This window comes from Sus scrofa, chromosome X, assembly GCF_054392235.1.
Source record: "Sus scrofa isolate SSC_HxYL_T2T_F1_AM1 chromosome X, Sscrofa_HxYL_maternal_Yorkshire_Landrace_v2.0, whole genome shotgun sequence".
NCBI lineage: Eukaryota > Metazoa > Chordata > Mammalia > Artiodactyla > Suidae > Sus > Sus scrofa.
In genome coordinates this window covers 39867260-39889686 of record NC_139401.1, presented here as the reverse complement: position 1 = coordinate 39889686, position 22427 = coordinate 39867260, and the positions used below count along the sequence as shown (strand labels likewise).

General features: G+C 45.2%; 1 protein-coding gene across 1 annotated transcript in view; it reads right to left on the bottom strand.

The window, feature by feature from the left end:
* ATP6AP2 (ATPase H+ transporting accessory protein 2) overlaps positions 1–13903 on the bottom strand; it is a 29060-nt gene extending 15157 nt beyond the window's left edge. Inside the window, exons 1-3 of the mRNA XM_003135022.5 lie at positions 13741–13903; positions 7427–7557; positions 5153–5284 (exon numbers count right to left, since the gene is read on the bottom strand). Of these exons, the coding sequence (XP_003135070.1) occupies positions 5153–5284; positions 7427–7557; positions 13741–13780 (303 nt within the window). The 5' untranslated portion in view covers positions 13781–13903. The remainder of the gene's footprint in view (positions 1–5152; positions 5285–7426; positions 7558–13740) is intronic.
* Between the last annotated feature and the right edge of the window lie 8524 nt (positions 13904–22427).

Sequence of the window (22427 nt, the reverse complement as noted above, 5' to 3'; positions counted from 1 at the left end):
ACAGAAGGTTCAACAGCCCCCTAATGGGCCAGTGAGTCTGAGTTGGTGTCTCCCAATGTGCCTAAATGGAAAATAACTTGCAAAGTGAAGGACAGAACACTATCTTGCACAAGCCATTACTTTCTGGGGGTCACTCAGGCATTTTAGGCAACAATACATTAGGCTTCGATATTGATTAAATGTGCCACAGTGAATGTATAGTCCGTAATTATTAATAACTTGCACTTAAGAGAAAGAGGAATTCGAAGAACTAAATCTAACTGAAGGACAGACCTCATTTTTCATTTCTAAAATTTAAAAATGTTAAATAAGATGTGGGGTTTGGTCTTCAGGTAAACTTAAGACTCTTAGGTATGGCATATAGCATGTCAAAAGATTATGAATGTGAAATTTATCTTGGTGCAAACTACTGCCTTTGGAATGGATAAGCAGTGAGATCCTGCCGTATAGCACTGGCCACTGTATCTAGGCACTTCTGATGGAGCATGACAATGTGAGAAAAAGAATGTATGTATGTACGTGTGACTGGGTCACCTTGCTGAACAGCAGAAAACTGACAGAACACTGTAAACCAGCTATGATGGAAAAAATAAAAATCATTTAAAAAAATAATAAAACAACAAAAAATTTTATCTTGGGATCACATGATGCTAATAAACTGAAATAGCCAATATTGATAAAATATACTTTTTCCCATGAATTTTTCATTAAAGTGAGATATATATATATATATATATAAAATAGGGTGCACAAATCTTGGAGTTAACAGCTCAAGGAATATTTACAAATGGATATGCTCATATAATCCAACCAGACAGAGAGAGAACACTATCAGCACCCTACAAGCCTCTCTACCCACTCCCCTCCACCCCAAGGGTAACCAAAATTCTGACTTCTATTCCCATAGACCTGTTTTTGCTCCACATTTTTAAAATAGATTATGGTAGTTTTTCCCCTCAAAAGTTATTTTATTCTCAATATTACTTATCCAAACAAGCAGGTTAAGGACCTGGCAGGGCAGGTTCAATCCCCAGGCCAGCACAGTGGATTAAGGAGCCAGCATTGCCACAGCTGCGGCCTAGGTTGCAACTGCGGCTCAGATTTGATCCCTGGCCAGGGAACTTACACATGCTGCAGGTGCGGACAAAATAAATAAAAATAAAAGGTCCACGTTTGTGTAAGAGCAAGTTAGTTCGGGTCAGGCAGAAATAAATGTGATTAATATATATGAAGTGAAATCATTTTTTTCTCTTACTCAAGATGCATATTAACTCTTCCCCAGATTGTCTTAAAATAAGTTAATGAGTAAGTGAAGAAGGGGAAGAGTTCAACCTTGCAAAAGCTTCCTGAGTCAGCCACAAGCACTCTCCTTTTGCAATCACACAGCTCACTTCCTTTCGCTTTGAAGGGAATGTGAGAACGTGTAACACACTCTCCAGCCTCCCTCATTTCACCTCAGTGGCACTCATGGCAGCAAAGCTGAGGATGAAAGGTAACACGTCCCTAGCAATCGAACTGGAGAAGCTATTGAATGTGGTGAGCATCAAACTGCAAAGGAGAAGAAAAAATTAGAGCCTGCTAAATTCAAAAAGGAAAAGCTCATGCTTAATTAAAATCCCATGATTGTTTTCTTCAACTACATTATAAGGATACACAGGATACACACATTTGTCCTGGAGAGAATGGAAATTTTGTATCTATAGGACTTGAAATTGTAATGAAAACAGCTAGCTAATCAAATAGATGACTGAGCTAATCTCTGTCAAGTGGAAACCTAAGGCATTTTTTTTTTTTTGGTGGATTTTTCCCTTGGAGCCTTGTATTATCACCTACTGCCAGCAAAAGTACAGAACCAAGTCAATCAGTGTCAAGTAATAACATAATCTCTTTTCTCAGCTTCTGTTCATGTACAATGAGGGTAGTCTGTTTTAAAGTGTGTGGAGTTTCCATTGTGGCTCAGCCTAACAAACCCAACTAATATCCATGAGGACGAGGCTTCGAATAGGTTAAGGATCCGGTGTCGCTGTGGCTATGGTATAGGCCAGCAGCTGCAGCTCCAATTCAGCCACTAGCCTGGGAACCTCCACATATATATGCCGAGGGTGCAGCCCTTAAAAAAAAAACAAAACGGTTTAGTTTTGGGAGTTCCTGCTGTGGTGCAATGAGATCGGCAGTGACTTGGGCACTCTGGGACGCAGGTTTGATCCCCAGCCCGGCACAGTGGGTTAAGGATCCATTGCCACAGCTGTGGCTTAGGTTGCAACTGTGGCTCAGATTTGGTCCTTGGCCCAAGAACTCCATGTGCTGCAGGGCAGCCAAAACAGAAAAAAATAAGTTTAGTTTTGGATTGTAAACTAATGAAAATCTTAATGGCATTTTGGATTTTTTATTTACTTTTTAATTTTATTTATTTATTTTTTGCTTTTTAGGGCTGCACCTGCATATGGCAGTTCCCAGGCTAGGGGTCGAATTGGAGCTGTAGCTGCAGACTACACCACAGCCACAGCAACGTGGGATCCAAGCTGCATCTGTGACCTACACCACAGCTCATGGCAATGCCAGATCCTTGACCCACTGAACAAGGCCAGGGATCGAACCTGCATCCTCATGGACACTAGTCGGATTCGTTTCCTCCACGCCACAATGGGAACTCCCTGTCTACTTTTTGAAAAGGGATCTTCAACAATGATTTTCACAAAAATCACACAACAAACTACTTCATCATCTTTTTGAAGACTAAAAAATTTTGATACGCCTTTCCTTTTTATTGTTCCCTTCCTTCCATTTACTCTGAAATGGAAGGAATTACTCCAAATTAGCTCATTACTTTCCCATCTTTTACATTAGGTTTGCCCCTCCCTCCATTTCCTGGTCCTCCGAGATACTCACTTCTTTCCTCCCCCATCTTTGCCCCACCACTTCAAGGTAACCTTCTCAGTTTTACTGAGCTACAACTGACATACACCACCGCCTAACTTTCAGGAGGATGACACAGTGGCCTGGCTTACATATACTGCAAACAGTATAGTGATGACCGCAAACAGTTTAGTGCCCATCCGTCATCACATACGTATACAGTACAAAGAGAAAGCAACATTTTTTCCTTGTGATGAGAACTTAAAATTTATTCTCAACAGCTTTGCTATGTATCAGTGCTAGCTGGTCATCCTGCTGAACACCACATCCTTAGTACCTACTTAAGTAGCTTCTCGTGCTCCCTTTCAAATCCTTCGTTCCTTTTCTTTTTACCACCATCTCTTAATAATGTGTTGCTAGTACATCTTGATTTTTCAATTTTAGGTATTATCTATTTACTGCCTGTGGTAGAAAATGAGGATTTAGCTCTCCTGCCTCACCAACCACAGCCCCAGCCCCTTACATGTTCTCCGTGTTCTCTCTCTCCACCCTCTCAGTCGTTATAGAGTACTTCCCACTGGCGCTCTGTCATTTCATCAGGACTACTTACTTCGACAACATTCTCGGCCTCGTTTCATACTATACAGTTACTGCTTTTCCTTTCTTGCTCTTCTGGTTCCTAATAGCAATGATGAGAAGTCTGCTAGCATTTTACTGTCAGTGCTTTGCATGACAGTGTCTTTTCTCTCTGAGAAGATTTTCAGTTTCCTTGGTGGTTCTTCAGTCACTATATTTGGGTGCTGATTTGGCTGTAGCTTGCCTCAGTGTGCCCTAAACCTGAGAAGTCATATCTTGTGTTTGCTGCTACCATTTCCAAACATTTTTAAGGTATCATTTTGTTACTGTTTTCAGATTTAACTGCATTGTGGTCAAAGAGGGTAGTTTATATGATATTGATTCTTCATTATCTGTTGAGACTTGCCTTGTGGCCTAGTACATGGCCATTTTCTGGAAGCATGTCTTGTTGCTTGGAGATAATCCATACTAGACCACAGGGAAGGCTGAAGAAATCCCCCACCCCAAAATTAGCATCATACAGACCAGTCTTACAATGCAATGAAATGAGAAGCTGAAAAATCAAAAATTTTGCAAGAACCCATATGTTACAACATTTCTAAATAACTCATGGGTTAAAGAAATCAATATAAATTACAAAATATTCAAGTGAGTATCAATGAAAGCACCAACATATCAAAAACTCTTTTAACTGCCTGTAGTTCCTATCCCTCCCTTTTAACTCTTTCACAACTTTAATATATGTATTTTCACATTTCTTTTAGAGACTGGATTATTATCTGTAGTTCTAGGGGGATGAATTCTGTCTATTGCGCCTGATGACTTTCTTGTGGCATTTTTTTTCCTTCAAGTGTTTGGTAAACTCAGTTCCTCTTCAATTCTTTTCTTTAGCAAAGGAGCCCTGGGCTGTGGAAGTGTCTGTGTGGGGTGGGCTGTGTGAATCTGGAGCACCAGATGCTGCACAGCACAAGCCCAGAGTTACAACTTCTCTTAGAGGCCTCTTTGGGTCCCACAACCAGGGGTGGCCACCCAGCTCCTCTAAGGTAGCCCAGGGACAGCTGAGGTTTTGACAGTCCTCCTTTCAAGAACAAAACAGCATTGAGAGCCCCTGCTTTCCTGCAGGGAACACAATTTCACCTTCGGCTCCTGCTCACCACTGTGGATTTCAATCTTCTATTCATATCTGCCACCTGTGTGTCCCCCCTCCCTGCTTTCAAGTTTAGTGGTACATGTGAAGATGTCTTTCTATCCGCCTACAGTGGAAGGAGGGCCTCTCACAACAGCTCAGTCAGCCTTACTGCCTCAAAGGCCAGTGAAGAAATAAGTGAGCCAGCAAAATGGCCTCCAGTCTCCTTCTTGCACAAAAAGGATAAAATTCTGAAAGCAAAGTGATGAAATAATGCCTAAGAAAAGTGATGAAATAATGCCTAAGAAAATGTTAGCAGGGTATACCCTTCAACTGATTTCTCTTTTTCAAGCCTCTGACCATTCTGAGTAGGGCATTTTCTCTACCTCTTACCTCAGAAAGTATGCTCAGCCAGAGGAAACAGCCAAGTCTCAATACCTTTACAACCATCACATAATCAAAAAAAAAATTGTATTTTACTTATCAGTGCATAAAAAAAAGACAAAAAGTATGCTTTAGAACATGATCCATAATGACAGCTGACAAGACACAATTTTAAATGCATCCCTTTAATCCTTTAGAACAAATACTCACATTCTCCAAAGGGTATGAAATGACGCTGCCTGGGGGTAGAGCGAGCTTGTCCACTCCCTTCACCATCACCATCACGGTAGCCCGAGGACGGTGGAACAGGTTACCCACTGCAAGGCCCGGCCAAGAAAGGTCCTACAGGTTGAAAAGCATGAAACTGTGCTTAATTGTCAACTCAGGAAACCACTTCCCCAATAACACCTACCAAGCAGCATTAAGGGGTCTGGGATGACACTGAAAACCCACAGGGACAGCAAACGTCTCATTTAAGGCAGGAGCTGCAACCTCCTAATTGAGGATGCTGATTTCTACCTTTATTTTCTTATTAAGCTTCTATAAACTTGAAACAATAAAGTCTAATAAATCATCTCAAACCTTCTATGGGAAAAAAAAAAGCAGACAAGTAAACAAAATGTAGATACTTTTCAAATTCCAGATTATAAAACATTCCCTTCTCCATGGACATTTTCTTCCCTCGCATCATTCTTTGCCCTTATCTACAGCACCGCTTTTCTCCTTCACAGTGACACAGCAAGACTGACATTAAAACATTCTCTTCAGGAGTTCCTGTCATGGCGCAGCGGAAACGAATCCGACTAGGAACCATGAGGTTGTGGGTTCGATCCCTGGCCTCGCTCAGGGGGTTAAGGATCCGGCGTTGCCGTGAGCTGTGGTGTAGGTCGCAGATGTGGCTTAGATCTGGTGTGGCTGTGGCTGTGGTGCAGGCCGGTAGCCATAGCTCCGATTGGACCCCTAGCCTGGGAACCTCCATATGCTGTGGGTGCAGCCCTAAAAAAAAAAAAAAAAAAAAGACAAAAAAAATAGAAACATTCTCTTTAGATTAGGCTCTTTATGAGGAGAACAAAATTCTTGCTGAAAGTAACTCATAGCAGTTTATTAATAATTATTTCTGACCGCCAGTTGTAGTCAAATTTAAGTTGGTCAAGAACCAGGTACAAATTTCATCCTTAATGTAAACAGTTGGTCAGGTTCAGGCAAGGAGCTCAGGGGCTCCACCCAAAGGCCCAGCAGAGAAGCAGTTCCCAGGCATTGCTTCTGGCTTCAAGGGCACTCAGGACCTAGGAAGAATGTTCTTTTGAGTGACTGATGATATCTAGAAACCCCCTCAAAAGCACCGAACTTTAACGTGGGAGGAGATAGGAAGACAGAACAAACCCCGTCTCCTTTCTTCCAGCTCTGAGCTTCAAGGTCTCTCATGCTGACTGGTCTATAATCATGTAAGCAGCCAGTTACTACAGGTTTTTTTCTTCTTTTTTTTTTTTTGCTTTTTAGGGCTGCAGCTGTGGCATATGGAGGTTCCCAGGCCAGGGGTCGAATCAGAGCTGTAGCTGCTGGCTTACACCACAGCAACGCAGGAAACGAGCCGTGTCTGCAACCTATACATACCACAGCTCAAGGCAACGCCAGATCCTTCACCCACTGAGCAAGACCAGGGATCGAACCCACATCCTCTTGGATACTAGTCGGGTTCGTTACCACTGAGCCAGAACAACTCCCTACCGCCAACAGTTTACGGCTGAATTGTGGGAAACCAAGGTCCTAAGCTATCCCACAGCTGCTGACCACACCCTTTCCCTAAACTCAGGTAAGATGCATATACATTTTATCATTCATAACAAACTGTAATGAACTGCATGTTTGTGTCCCCTGAAAACTCCTATGTTGAAATTATACCCCCACCCCCACAACATGATGGTATTAGGAGAGGGGCCTTAGGGATGGGAACAGAGCCCTTATAAAGGGGACTCCAGAGGGCTCTCTCAGGCTCTCTCCACCTGCGAGGGTACAGCAAGAAGTTGGCAGCCTGCAACCCGGAGAGGGCCTCCACCGGAACCCTACCAAGCTGGCACTTTGCTCTTGGAATTCCAGCCCCAAGGACTGTGAGAAATAAATGTCTGTTGTTTATAAAGCACCCGGTCTCGAATACTTTGTAATAGCAGCCTGAACTAAGACACAAATCTATCATGCATACTGGAAAAAAAACCAATAAAACTGTACAACCTATTAACAATAGGACAGATGCATTCTCTTACACACACAGTGTCACTACTATGAATAAATGATTACATGGTTAATGTTTTATAATGATTTGTTTTCATAACCAAGCTTGGAAAACTTATCCAAAATCTCCCTGACTACAAATTAGCTTTTTTACTTCTGTAATCTGAATCTATGTTTGCCCGTTGCTTTCTTGGGCAGAAATCAACAAAAATGCATTCGGAATCAGCTCCAAATATTTTTGAAAAATACACATACTTCTTTGACAGAGAAGCCCATGGATAATGCAGCCACGTCTGGGATTCGCTCTCCTGGTATAGGCCAATTTCCATCCCGGAAAACAACAGACCCTGGTGATCTTAATATGCTAAACTCATTCCCTAAGACACCTGAAAAGAAAACAGATTAGAGAATGATCAGCATCATAAATCTTTTGCACCCACATTGAAAATTATTAAATATGATACATAATTTCCCATTCGCCACTGACTTGGCATACTAAATTTCGATTGGACAAAACGCTGAATCCTAAACAACAACAAATTCTTTTTCAAAGTATCACTGCAAGACTGTAAGTCCACACATTCTGCTGTAGAAAAGGTATAGCCATCAAACAGGATTCTCCTAATGACCTAGATACCTTCCTACAGATGGCTCTTTAATAGGGGCACGTGGCAATTTGGCAAGAATTAGAAACCAGTAGCATTTCTCTAGATTTTAAACAACAAACAACAAAACCCCGGTACAGACTAGAAAGGAAGAAACTTGAACCCTCTAAATTATTTCTACCATTGATCTTCTCTTCAAAATACAAATTTAGGCATTCCCGTTGTGGTGCAGCAGAAATGAATAAGACTAGGAACCATAAGGTTGCTGGTTCGATCCCTGGCCTTGCTCAGTGGGTCAAGGATCCGGCATTGCCGTGAGCTGTGGTGTAGGTTGCAGACGCAGCTCAGATCTGGCGTGGCTGTGGCTGGCAGCTGTAACTCTGATTGGACCCCCAGCCTGGGGACCTCCATATACCTCGGGTGTGACCCTAAAAAAAAAAAAAAAAAAGCAAATTTATAAAATTCCTTAGTATATCACTGTAAAAACTTTAGCAGCTTAGTCTAGTCTATCTTAGGATAGGTCATAGCTTTCCTTATGTCCCACAGACAAAGCTAGTGAAACGAGGACTGTCAGGTGGGGGGGTACATATTACCAGTCACAATGCAAAACACTTCAGATTTGAGAAACAGAGTCCAGAGCACAGAATTTCCAATACCAAATATTTCTAATACCAAGAGGCTGAGAAAAGGTATTCTATAATAATAAAGTCAACGAGTCTAGGGGTATGGGGCCTGGGATTAAGAGGTGAAGAAAGAGAATACAGACTATTTTATGGGCCCTCCTAAGCTAAGGATGAGGTATCTTTGGCCTTTTCACCCAGCATGAATTAACCCAAAGATGTCTAGATTACACAAGGACAAGTAGCTAATGGAAGCTTTCGAGTTCCTATGAAAAGATTAGTACCAAGTCTAAAACAAATCTTGGCCATGGCTAAGATGGGAAAATTAAATTTTAATAAAGCATCATTGTTACAATCTTGACCTAAGCAAGGTTCAAAGTACCACTTACAGGTATAGGAATAACATTGGAAGCAACAGTAAATGTTTTGGTGTTGCAGTGTTGACAGTAAATAAAAGGCCTCAGGATGGTGCTGATACAACATGAAGAGTTAGGAGTTTCAATTCAGCGCAGCCACTATAGCAGGAATTTTCAAACTGTTCTAGCCAAAGGCAGACCCCAAAAAATGAGCAGAACGGAATGGCCCGGTAACCGGTAAGCATCTTGGTTCACTGGAGTAGCAGTTACCGCAAACTCTAAGGAAAATGGGGCGACAAGAGGCTCATCCTCTCCGAACAGCACACATATTCAGAGAACCAGATCTGGATCTGGAGATTGCCCTGTTTTTCTTTTTTTTTGCCACACAATGGCATGTGGCAATTCCTGGGCCAGGGATAGAACCCACACCACGGCAGTGACAACACCAGATCTTTAACCTGCTGTGCCACAAGAGGACTTAAAGACTGCCCTATTTTGAGATGTAGCCCTATTTACTTCACCCCAGCAAAGCTCTACTAAATTCCTTTGCCTCAACTTCCACGCCTGCACAACAGTCCTTCAGGAGCCTTAATGCTTGAGAAAACTTTACAATCAAGGACTCCGCCACCGAGATGCTGCTGTCTGATGCAAGCATCTCTAGGATACCTGACAGAAAGTCACTTGTCCTCTACCTGAATACAACCTATGAAGGGGAACGCCACCTCAACTTAGAAACACCAGGTTTGCCAGCAGTCATCTCCACTGTCCCAACATTTTCATCCTCTAAATAGTTTAAAAAGTTGGCTTCTCGACTTCTTTCAGCTTCCTATTTTGTCTCTCCCAACTCCGCCTTACTGGATAAGCTCATCTCTAGCTTCAAAAGAAAGCACGGCAATTCCTGCAACTACCTGCTTCCTCTCCCCATCACGAGCCCGCCCGCCCGCATCTCCTCTCCCTCCCTCCGGATGCTGGCAGGGATGTCCCTCCTCCAGTCTAAAAGATCCCACGGTTCAGCCTTCATCCACTTTGGAAACCTGAGGCTCCATTCCTTTTCTTTCTTTCTTTCTTTTTTTGGCCATTCCCACAGCCTGCAGAAGTTCCCAGGGCAGGGGTCCAACTCACACTATACCAGTGACAACGCTGGATCCTTAACTGCCCGCTAGGCCACCAGGGAACTCCAGAGGCCCATTCTTAACCCTCCCTGCTTTCCTGTTCTGTTCTGTCTCCCCCTGGCTGAGTCCATCTGGCTGAGCCCATCTACTCCCTAAGGCTGCAAACACCAAAAACACACTGATGGCTCCCAGATTTTTATTTTCAGCCTAGACTTCCCTTGAGCCTTAGACCTATATACCCTACAGTCTGCTGAGCATTTCCTTCCAAGTCCCATGGGTCCTTCAAACTCAGGTTCAGAACTGAATTCACGGGAGTTCCCACTGTGGCTCAGCGGAAATGAATCTGACCAGGATCCATGAGCACGCAGATTCAATCCCTGGCCTCGCTCAGTGGGTTAAGGATCCAGCATTGCCATGAGCTGTGGTCTAAGTCAAAGACGAGGCTTGGATCCTGCGTTGCTGTGGCTGTGGTGTAGGCCAGCAGCTACAGCTCCGATTCAATCCCTAGCCTGGGAAACTCTATATGCCTTGGGTGAGGCCCTAAAAAGACCAAAAAAAAAAAAAGAACTGAATTCACCATTTTCCACACACTCCTCCTATATTCACTGTATCGAAGAATGGCACCGCCTTTCACCCAACTGCTTGAATTAATCATCTTTAAATCCTTCCCCGGAACCACAGCTAATCAGCCACTGAATTCTATCTTTTCTTTTTTGCTTTTTAGGGCCGCACCCTTGGCATATGGAGGTTCCCAGGCTAGGGATCAAATCAGAGTTACAGCTGCTGGCCTACACCACAGCCACAGGAACACGGGATCTGAGCCACGTCTGTGACCCACACCACAGCTCACAGCAACAAGGGATCCTTAACCCACTGAGTGAGGCGGGGGATCAAACCTGCACCCTCGTGGATACTAGTAGGATTTGTTTCCGCTGTGCCCCAAAGGGAATTCCTGTCTATCTTTCCTCATGTCATGAGTCCTGTCCCCTCCATGTCCAGGGCCCTCACCAGGCTCTGTCGAGGCTTGCCAGAACCAGCTGTCTTGTCACTTGCCAGAACCCCTGTCATGTCACTCTCAGATCCAGCCTTCCTATCAACTCTTCAAACTACAGATCTGTATGTTCACCCTTCAGCTCAACCACCTTCACTGGATGCCCAGAGTCTTTCAGACAAAATCCAAAATGTGACACCCAAGGGACCTCACCAACCCTCCTTCCAGGATCTCCCCAATTTAACCCCTACACGTACCAGCCTCGCTAAACTATTTGCTCTTTTGCTTTCGCACATGTGTGCTTTTATACCTACTGTTCTGTCGAAAATGCCTTTTCTTCCCAGCCCAACCTTTCACACTTTTGCCTGCGAGGCACCCTGCCGAGGGACATTCTCCCAGCCTTCCCACTTTGGGCTAGAGGTTAAGTGTCCTTCCCTTTGGGAACTCCCACCATCCAGTGCTGTCATCTAGGAACGGTAGATGGAATCAACAAGTGAAAAATAAACAAGTCCACCCTTTTTTTTTTTTTTAATTTTTAGGGCTGCAGGTACAGCATATGCAAGTTCCCAGGCTAGGGGTCAAATCGGAGCTACAGCTGCTGGTCTATACCACAACTCACGGCAACGCCGGATCCTTAACCCCCTGAGCAAGACCAGGGATTGAACTCACATCCTCATGGGTCCTACTCGGGTTCATTTCCGCCGAACCACAATGGGAACTCCCGACAGATCCCACTTTTGACCTCTAGGCATCAGTGACTAAATCGAATCCCTCTTCAACATGATAGCCCTTCAGATTCCACGTGTTTGCCCTGGGCCTTTCCTCCCAAGCTAAACATCTGAATTTTTTTCAAATGCGCCTCATGATGTGGTATTCATAAGCCTAGTTCCCTTCCCCTAGTCTCTCTCTGGTTTTCCATTTTAAAAAGCTTATATATATTTTCTCAAATAGAGAAGTCAGACCTCTTAAAGATGTTTTCCATTAAGTCACATTTAGTCATTGTGGAAAATAGTAATTTAACCTTGTCTGACAAGACCATGCAAGGCAGAAGCTGACAGGATCAAATTCCTGGTCTGTATGAACTAGACTATTCTAGTCAGGAAAGCAGGTTCAAACCATGTCCAGAAGCAATTATTTTTGCCGCAGACCAAAACCAAACAAACCCCCCTAAACCCCATGGAATCAAAATAATACGAATCAGAAATTAAAACATGGAATTTCAGTAAGATGCTCAGTTAAATCACAAGGGAAGATCTTTAAATTCCACAAACTGAATTAAAAAACTTAAAATTAAAACTCTCCAAAAGCCATTTACTAGAGAGATCAGAATGCCTTGCCATGGCCAGCGACGAAAGGAACAGAACAACCCTAAAACTACCGGGGCATGAAAATAAGTGTAACTATCATTAACACCCAACGCTGGTCACCTCCAGGGATGGAGAAGACCTGCAGATTTCAAAACCATCAAAGGTCTGTACCTACAGGCAGAATTAAACCACCATTCCCAAAGTGGGGCGTCCCAGCACCTCACGAAGCAGGGGCACAGGCCTCCTCAAGAGTTTTTAACCTCTAGGTTTTATTTTTGATTATTTTTTTGTGTCTTTGCATTTTCTAGGGCCGCACCTGCAGCATATGGAGGTTCCCAGGCTAGGGGTCCAATCCGAGCTACAGCTGCCGGCCTACACCACAGCCACGCAACACGGGATCCGAGCCGCGTCTGCAACCTACACCACAGCTCACGGCAACGCCGGATCCTTAACCAGAGTGAGGCCAGGGATCAAACCTGCAACTTCATGGCTCCTAGTTGGATTCGTTAACCACTGAGTCATGTCGGGAACTGCCCTCCACCTCTAGGTTTTAAATCAACACCCTGAGGGGGCAGCCCCATCCCCAACTGTTCTCACCTGGGCCTGGCTCACCACGGTCTGTGCCCTCAGTCCCAGCCCCCTTCAGTCCCGCATTCTCACACCTGTGCCACAACAGGCATAATGGGAAAGGCCCACGCTTTGCCGTCAGCTGATCTGGGTTCAATTCCAGCTTTGCTGCTCACTACTTGTGAGCTGCTGGGTAATTTACCCAGGTTTGACCACTATGTAAAACGGGGATGATGCGCTCTTCTAAGGACTGGTGCAAAATTGAAAGGAATTACATGGTACACAGTAAGAGGCCAAATAGGAGCTGACTTGCACTCCCCTTGCTGAATGCTGGGGAACCTAGGTTCCACTGAGAAAGCGACCATTTGACATGTGACCCTAAAAAGGTGACTCATGTCTTAAGTTTCCAAACCCTGAAAATTGGGAACTATGGCAAACTATCGAGAAGTATTTTAAATTCTCCTTGAGAAATAATCACACAAAAGCAATTACTCCACCTCCAACTTTCGTATCCTGAAAATGTGCGGGGCGGAAGGGGGTGGATTTCACCAATTACTGATGACAACCGCTAGAAATGAAGACGCCAGAAAAATGCAAGGAAAAGCAGCAGCTGACGGCAGCTGAGAAATCTGCCTTCCCTTCTTCGCAGAGGGCTGCGGTTCAACAGCTGATTGAGAAATGTATTCCCGTCCTCCCATCCGCCTCCCGAGCCGGAAGAGGCCGGGACAAGACGGACGGACGCACCTTCCTCGAAGAGGCGGAGGGTGGAGGCCGGCTCAGGTGCCCCCACGCAGCCCGGCCCGGTCCGGCCCGACCCCGGCAGCCAGCCAGGCCGCGCCGCCACAAGCCAGCCCGGAGAGAAAGCGGAGGGGGAGGCGGCTGGGGCGAGGCTGCTACCGGCTGCCCGCACTGCGGCACCCGCCCCACGGCGGCCGCCCCCGACCCCCCGGCTCCGCGGCCCAGGGCCTCCTGGAACGCGCTCCGCCCGCCCACTCGCCCCCGGGTCCTCACCCGCCACCACCAAGGACAAGAGGGCGACGAGCACAGCCATGGTTCCGCGGCGGCCGCAGCTGTGCAGGACAACACACACACGAACGGGCCGGCGGAACGCGAGCGACCACCACAGCACGAGGGGGTGACGAGCTCTAGCTCGCCCCGACTCCTTGAGCCCTCCCCGTCGTCGCCTCCGCTGGGAGGCCTGCCGCCTTCTCCACCAATCGCCAGCTACGCCGCGGCCTGCGAGAGAGACGTAGCCTGGGAAACGTCAGCGTGATGGGCGGAGCCCAACGTGATGGATGGAAGGCCCTGCCAATGGCAGGCAACGGTCGGGGAGCCGGACAGTCCCGCCCCCAGCCCGTGACGACCGGTCACGAGTTGGAGGGTAGGGCGGGTGGTAGGGGACAAGGGAATGACAGAACCTGGCGAAGGGTCCCGAGAACCCGCAGGGTGGGGCTCCCTTCCAGGTGTGGACCTGTGTCTCGGGTAACGGTCTCCCACCAGGGTGTCTGTCTTGGTCGTGTCGCTCCGCCCCGCTACGAGTGCAGCTGTAGAAGCTGCAAGGCTGGTTTGGGTTTCGCTCTAACAATCACACAGATGCTGAGCACCTGCTGGGAGGAAGCTAGGAGCCCCGGGAAAACTCTGCCCTCCAAATAGGGGGTACCAGATAAACTACAGGACGCCCATTTACGTTTGAATTTCAGATGAACCACGAATACTTTTTAGCATAAATGTGTCGTGAATATTTCATGGGACATATACTAAAAAAAAGTATTTGTGGTTTATCTGAAAGTCAAACATACCTCGGTGTCCTGCATTTTGATTTGCTAAATCTGGCAACCCCCTACCTAAGATTTTCCCAGAAGTTAACGAGGAGTTAATTACGTTAATTACTTCCTTCATCCATACACTCAGTGTTATGTGAAGGCTAGACATACTAATTTGACCAGGATCCTCCCTTCTCACATTGGGGCTTTTTTGAACCTATGATATGAGACGGGAAGTGACAGTGTATCATCTGTGGTCAGTAAATGATGCCCCAGCCCATGACCTTGAAAGATGGATGCTGGTGTCAGTATGCAGGGATGAGAGATGGCGAGGTTCTTTCAGGTAGCAAAACTAATCTGTGACAGAGGTTGAAAACCTCCAGGTTGAGCCATTAACTGTTTAATTTAACCAAAGAAGAGATTGCATGGGGGGGGCACAAAAAAAGCTAAAAATCTCAATTAGGAACATGTTTATGAGGATGTTGAATGTTATATAAAAGAACTACACTCCAGGGAGTGTATGGCTCAGCGGGGTTAAGAATCCAACTAGCACCCACGAGGATTAGATTTGATCCCTGGCCTCCCCCAGTGAGTTAAGGATCCAACGTCACCATGAGCTGTGGTGTAGGTTGCAGTCAAGGCTCAGATCCTGCGTTGCTCTGGCTGTGGTGTAGGCTGACAGCTGTAGCTCTGATTCGACCCCCTAGCCTGGGAACTTCCATATGCCAAGGCCCTAAAAAGCAAAACAAACAACAACAAAAACCTACACTCCAATTGGTAGGAAATGGGAAGGCATTAAAGGTGTTTGAGCCTTGAGCAATGCACAAATGCAAGACAAAATTTTTGGAGGAATAATGCCCTACTGTTTCCTCAGTTTGCAATCTCCATTTTCCTATTGAGATTAACGGAGGAAAGAGGGCAGTGGGTTGAAAGCAATGACCCCAGGAGTTTCTCAGGTATCCTGGGAAAATACTCAGGTTTGAAATTTCTGGAACCTACTCTGCTACCCAAACCCGCTCCCGGTTTAGGGAATGAAATGTGGATTTCCTCACTCAACTTCAGAAAACTCTTGACTCTGGAATTTGCATTCTTTCAGAGGAGAATTGGCAGGAATGTGACTTTAAAGAAATCTACAGGGGGAAGAGATGTTTTCATGAGGAATGTGAAATTATTAGATTACCAAAAGTGTCTAAAGAAGCTCACTTCAAAACATCAACTCTAAAATGACTGGCTTGAAAAAATATATCAATAAGAATTTAATCATGTTTAAAAAATTCATTTTCAAGCACGATGGAGTCATTGCTCTTCATATAAACTAACATTTCATTTTCGTCCATCTTGCTGCATATTCTAGCACAGGTTCGAGACAAAGGGCCTGAAAAGCTTTGCCTAAATATGCTTTATTTAGGGACATAATCAGCTGCAAGTGGAGCAGAGCTTCTGCAATTTTATCCAGCCTAAGAAACAGGAAAAGGAAAGCATTTTTCTGTTTGTAAAACAGTTCTAGGACATTCTTATTTTTTTTTTTTTGTCTTTTGTTGTTTTTTTTGTCTTTTGTTGTTTTTTTTGTCTTTTTGTTGTTGTTGCTATTTCTTGGGCCACTCCTGGGGCATATGGAGGTTCCCAGGCTAGGGGTTGAATCGGAGCTGTAGCCACCGGCCTACAGCCAGAGCCACAGCAACGCGGGATCCGAGCCGCGTCTGCAACCTACACCACAGCTCACGGCAACGCCGGATCGTTAACCCACTGAGCAAGGGCAGGGACCGAACCCGCAACCTCATGGTTCCCAGTCGGATTCGTTAACCACTGCGCCACGACGGGAACTCCGGACATTCTTATTTCTTTTAATTTGAAGTAGGCCCAAAATGTCACAGACTGGAACGTACATAAATCCCGCCTTGTTCCCCTCCCCCTCGCAAGAAAACCTCAACATCTCAGAATCTTTCCTACTCTATGTCTTGAGAAATAACAGTGCTTTGGCAGCTAAGGGTGAATAGCTTATCCTTGAAATCTAAGGACCCCCCCCTTTTCATCTGAGGTCTCAAAGGGGGCTGCTGCTTATATAGCCTTGGAATTCAGCAGGATAAACACTGTAGGAAGCCTTCTTCTTGTTTCGGAGATGGAGAGATTGAAATCTGGGGGAGGGCATCTGTACTCAAGGTCACATTCTGAATCGTCAGCAGTTCTGCTTTTATGAACACAGCCCTTCTGATTCAATCTTTAGCGCTCAGTAAACAACCGGTGATGTCCAGTTAACTTTTCCACTGAAGCATTTAGAGGTGGATATGTCTGTGGCAGGATAATACTTGAAGTAATGACCCATGTGTTAGCCTAAAAGAAGCCTCCTCCCCCACTTTTGCCACACCTCTCCCCCCAGGCCAAATAGCCAGGACTCCAGCCCTATCCCTTGCCCCGAGGGGAGGACTCTCCAGAAAACAGAAATGTCAAATTCCTGGCTCCGGAGTTCCAAAAGGAGAGGTCTGGATGGAAGAGCTGAAAGAACACGTAGTAGAGTTTGCTTTCCTAACTCGGCCCCCTCCACCTCCTGGTTTTCTTTGTTTTTGTTTTTTGGGTTGGTTTTTTTTTTTGTTTGTTTGTTTGTTTTGGCTTTTTGCCTTTTCTAGGGCCGCACACTGGGCATATGGAGGTTCCCAGGCTAGGGGTCGAAACGGAGCTGTAGCCGCTGGCCTACACCACAGCCACAGCAACTCGGGATCTGAGCCGCGTCTGCGACCTACACCAAGGCTCACGGCCACACCGGATCCTTAACCCACTGAGCAAGGCCAGGGATCAAACCTGAAACCTCATGGTTCCTAGTCAGATTCGTTAAGCACTGAGCCACAACGGGAACTCCCGCCACCCCCTGTTAATTCCAGTAGTAAGTTCTGAGTGATCCCTGAGAGACCATGGTAAGATGGCCAGGTCCTTGCAAATCAGCTACCCAGGAGCCCTGGGGAGCCCTGTTCAATGAAAATTAAGAATTTCTTTTCGAAGGACACAGCATGGAAAAGTGAGAGGGAGGGAGAGAGTAACTTTACAGTGGAGAAATCTGACAAACACCGTCTCAGCCACGAGTTCAAGGTCAATGTTAACAGTCACAAATCATGTTGACAGTACATCCCCCCCCCCTTTTTTGTCTTTTTAGGGCCGCACCCATGGCACATGGAAGTTCCCAGGCTAGGGGTCAAATTGGAGCTGTAGCTGCCAGCCTACACCACAGCTACAGCAATGCAGGATCTGAGCTGCATCTGCAGCCCACATCACAACTCAGGCAATGCTGGATCCTTAGCCCACTGACTAAGGCCAGGGACTGAACCTGAGTCCTAATGGTTACTAGCTGGGTTCGTTACCATTGAGCCGCAGCAGAAACTCTGATAGTACATACTCTTGATATCATAGGATGAAGATGGCACTTGACCTCTGTGGCCTTCCTCCCCAATCCGTAACCCCAGTCTAATTATGAGAAAAACATCAGACAACTCCAAATTGAAGGATATCCTACAAGATATCTGACCAGGGCTTCTCTGTCATCAAAAACAAGGAAAGCATGGAGTTCCCCTTGTGGCTCAGTGGAAACGAATCTGACTAGCATCCATGAGGATGCAGGTTCGATCCCGGGCCTCGCTCCGTTGGTTAAGGATCGGGTGTTGCCATGAGCTGTGGTGTAGGTCGCAGACACAGCTAGGATCCCGCATTGCTGTGGCTGTGGTGTAGGCCGGCACCTACAGCTCCGATTCAACCCCTAACCTGGGAACCTCCATATGCCTCGGGCGCAGCCCTAAAAAGACAAAAAAAAAAAAAAAAAAAAAAAAAAAGGAAAGTTTGAGAAACTTACAACCAAGAGGAGCCTAAGGAGACATGATGACTAAATATAATGTAGGATCCTGGATGGGATCCTGCACCAGAAAAAGGAAATCTGAATCAAGTATGGATTCTAGTCAATAATAATGTATCAGAGTTCCCTTCGTGGCTCAGTGGTTAACAAACCTGACTAGGATCCATGAGGTTGCAGGTTGGATCCCTGGCCTCACTCAGTGGGTTAAGGATCGGGCGTTGCTGTGAGCTGAGGTGTAGGTCACAGACGTAGACCTCTAGCCTGATTAGACCTCTAGCCTGGGAACCTCCCTATGCCGCGGGTGTGGCCCTAAGAAGCAAAATAATAATGATAATAATGTATCCGTATTGGTTCATTAATTGTGCCAAATGTGCCATACTAATGTAAAATGTTACCAGCAGGGAAAACTGAGTGTGAGGCGTATGGAACACTCTACTTTCTTCTCAATTTCTTCTGTAAATCTGAAACTGTTCTAAAAAACAAGGTCAATTTAAAAAACCCATAAAGTGAAAGTACCAGCCACAAAATAGGAAAAGATCAGTTGTATCCAGAATGTGGAAATCCCTCCTACAGATCAGTAAGACAAAGACAACCTGAGAGTAAAATGGGTAACTCTCTTGAACGGGTGCTTTACAGAAGAGGAAATAGAAACAGCCAGAAAAAGATGCTCGACTTCATTAGTAGTTAGGGAAATGCAAATCTGAGACCATGAGATGCCACAACACACCACCAGATTGGCAAGTTTAAAAGTCTGACCATGCCCAGAATAGGCAAGCACGTAAATCAACTGAAACTCTCATAACATACTGATGGGAGTTAAAAAAATTAATTGGTGCAATGATTCTTATCTATTAAAGCTGAAACTATACATATCTCATGACCCAGCAGTTTCATTCCTTAGAAGAAATACTCCAGGAATATGCACTTACATGTGCCAGAATGTAGGCATGAGAATGTTCCTAACAGCACTGTACATAATAGCTGCGATTGATTGATTGTCTTTTTAGGGCCCCACCCTCTACATATGGAGGTTCCCAGGCGAGGGGCGAAATCACAGCTGTAGCTGCCAGCCTACACCACAGCCACAGCCACCCGAGATCCCAGCCTCATCTGCGACCTACACCACAGCTCACTGCAACATCAGATCCTTAACCCACTGAGCAAGGCCAGGGATCGAACCTGCATCTTCATGGATCCTAGTCAGGTCTGTTACTGTTGAGCCACAACGGGAACTCCTAGAAGCAATTTAAATATCCATTAACAGTAAACAGGCTAATAAATTGTGTATTTCATACAATGGTATACTATACCACAATGAAAATGAATAAACATACACAAATAACAGAGTGATATTACAACATGTGATATTATATATCACATTTGTGTTATACTATATTATATAGAAATAAGAAATGAGGAGTTCCCTGGTGTATTGTAACTTCTGTGGCTCCAGCTCAATCCCTAGCTCAGGAACTTCTGTATGCCACAGGCACAGCCAAAAAAAAAGAAGGAAAGAAAGAAATTAGAAATGAATAGTATGGGGGGTCCATTTACATAAAGTTCAACAACAGCAAAAAGAAAGTATACTGTTTAGGGATGCAGAATAGGTGATCGGAGTATAAAGAAAAGTAAGGAAATGATTACCACAAAAATGCCATAGAGGACGCTGACTGTGCCCCAAAAAAGAAAATGCCATAAGTTTACTCACGGGGTGGTAGAGAGGGGGATATGTCTAAAAGGGACATGCAGAAGGATTTGGGGATGCTGGTCACTTCTTAATGACACAGGTGGTGTTTGTGACACTAGCGTTCATTTCATAATATCCATATTTTAAACATTGAAGTTATATGTTTATTTGTGTGTTATATTTTACTATAAAAAGGTTTTGGCATGTGGAAGTTCCCAGGCCAGGGACTGAACCCGTGCCACAGCAGTGACAACACCAGGTCCCCGACCCGCTGAGCCACAAGGGAACTCCCTTAAAAGGTTTTAAATTATCTAGTTTGCTTGTTTGAATCTTGAGGAGGCGTCTCTCCCTTTGACTTGGTAGGAATTATTTGTGTGCGATTTCAACTTATGTTTGGAGATTCTTGTGTTTATAAAACATGTCTTCAGTGAGGGTGGAAGTTTCCAAGGAAAGGCCAGAATTGTGGTTGGCATGTTAACGGGTGTCTTTCAAGAGCCCTTAGAGATGGCATCTACTGTGGGAATTCAGCAGTCCGAGAACCCCAGTTCTGTCAGTGTCCCAGAGGGAACCTGACTCTGTGAAATTGACCCAAACCAATAAACTCATAAGGCTCTAATGCTGCAAATAGCATTTTGACATATGTAAGTATGTGGTAGTCTGCATATTCATGACAACCTGGTCAGTGTAGTCTCTCCAAAAATGCAAGTGACACAGGAATCCTAGTGACTCAAAATCAACATGGTGAGTATGCAATCTGAGCAAATACTTAATGCATGCGGCTCTGTCATTCCCATCTCCACAGCTGGAACACACCTGCTGGGCAGACTGGATGTTTGTACCAGATTGACAGACCACTGTAACAAGCCTCCTTCTGCAGTATAGCACAGGGAACCATATTCAACATCCTGTGATAAACTATATATATATACATCTATATGATAACTGAGTCGCATTGCTGTAGAACAGAAATTAACACAACACTGTAAATCAACTATGCTTCAATAATTTTGTTTTTGTCTTTTTAGGGCCACACTCACGGCATATGCTGGTTCCCAGGCTAGGGCTCGAATCAGAGCTGTGGCTGCCAGCTTACACCACAGCTCACAGCAACACTGGATCCTTAACCCACTGAGCAGGGCCAGGGATTGAACCTGTGTCCTCACGGGTACTCGTCAGGTTTGTTAACCACTGAGCCACAACGGGGACGCCCCAATAAATTTTTTTAAAAACTCATAATTCATATGAACATTAAAGTTTGCAAAGCATTTAAAAAAAGCCCCCTTTTGAGGTGACTGCGCAGACCACACCTCTCCATGCACGAGCGCTTCCCACTGCTTTCCAAGGTCTCTGCCATATTTGCTTTCCTGATTAGACTCCGAGACAGAAGGCAATCTTATTTCCAAAATTTTTTTTTGTTTCCAAGTTTGGTGGGCACTTCCTCTCATGGAGCCACTGGATACTGACTTCAGTGACTTTGGATTAATTCTCTCCAAAACCCCCTGAAAACCTAATCAAAAGCACTGTGTCCTCTGAACCTACGATGACAGAAGTCAAACTCTTCTTTATGTGAGGGTGAGAGAGGCGCACTGATCAGGGTCACAAGGGAACTCGCCAGGGCGATGGAAATATTCTGTATCTTAATCTGGACTGTGCTCACATGGGGGATATGCACAGATGGAAACACGGGCTGTTCACTTCAGGTTGGTGCATCTTACCCTATGCAAATTACAGCTGAAATATTTTAAAAGTAGAATATTCTCAGACGGGCACCTAGTGCATGAGCGTAGTGAAACTAACATGAATAGAAGTTGTGGAATTTGTTCATTCGCTCATCCATTCACATATCCGGTGTCGGGGGTTTATAGCGTACTCTGTGAATACGGGTCCTGCTAACTTGGAGCTGAACCGTGCATAAATAAGCGGAGAATTTAAGTCCCATTTGAAGGGGGGAAAGGGAAAAGCTTCTTATCATATGGTTCAGCTCCAAGTTAGCAGGGCCCAGGGTTTACAGAGCACGCTGTAAACGCTCAACATTGGATATATGAATGAATGAATGAATGAACGAATGAATGAACAAATTAACAAATGATGGTTTCTATTCATACACGAAGTATATGAGGGAATCTTCAGCGAGTGAAGTGATCACAGCAAGTTCAACTTCCAGATAATTACAAAGGCAAGAACAGAGTGAGGCCATACTTCAGCCACAACTGTTTCCACGACAATTTTTTTTGGGGGGGGGGTCCTCTTTAGGGCCACACCCGCAGCATATGGAGGTTCCCAGGCTATGGCTCCAATCAGAGCTGTAGCTGCCGGCCTACACCACAGCCACAGCAACTCGGGATCTGAGCCACATCTGCAACCTACACCACAGCTCAGGGCAATGCTTCATCCTTAACCCACCGAGCGAGGC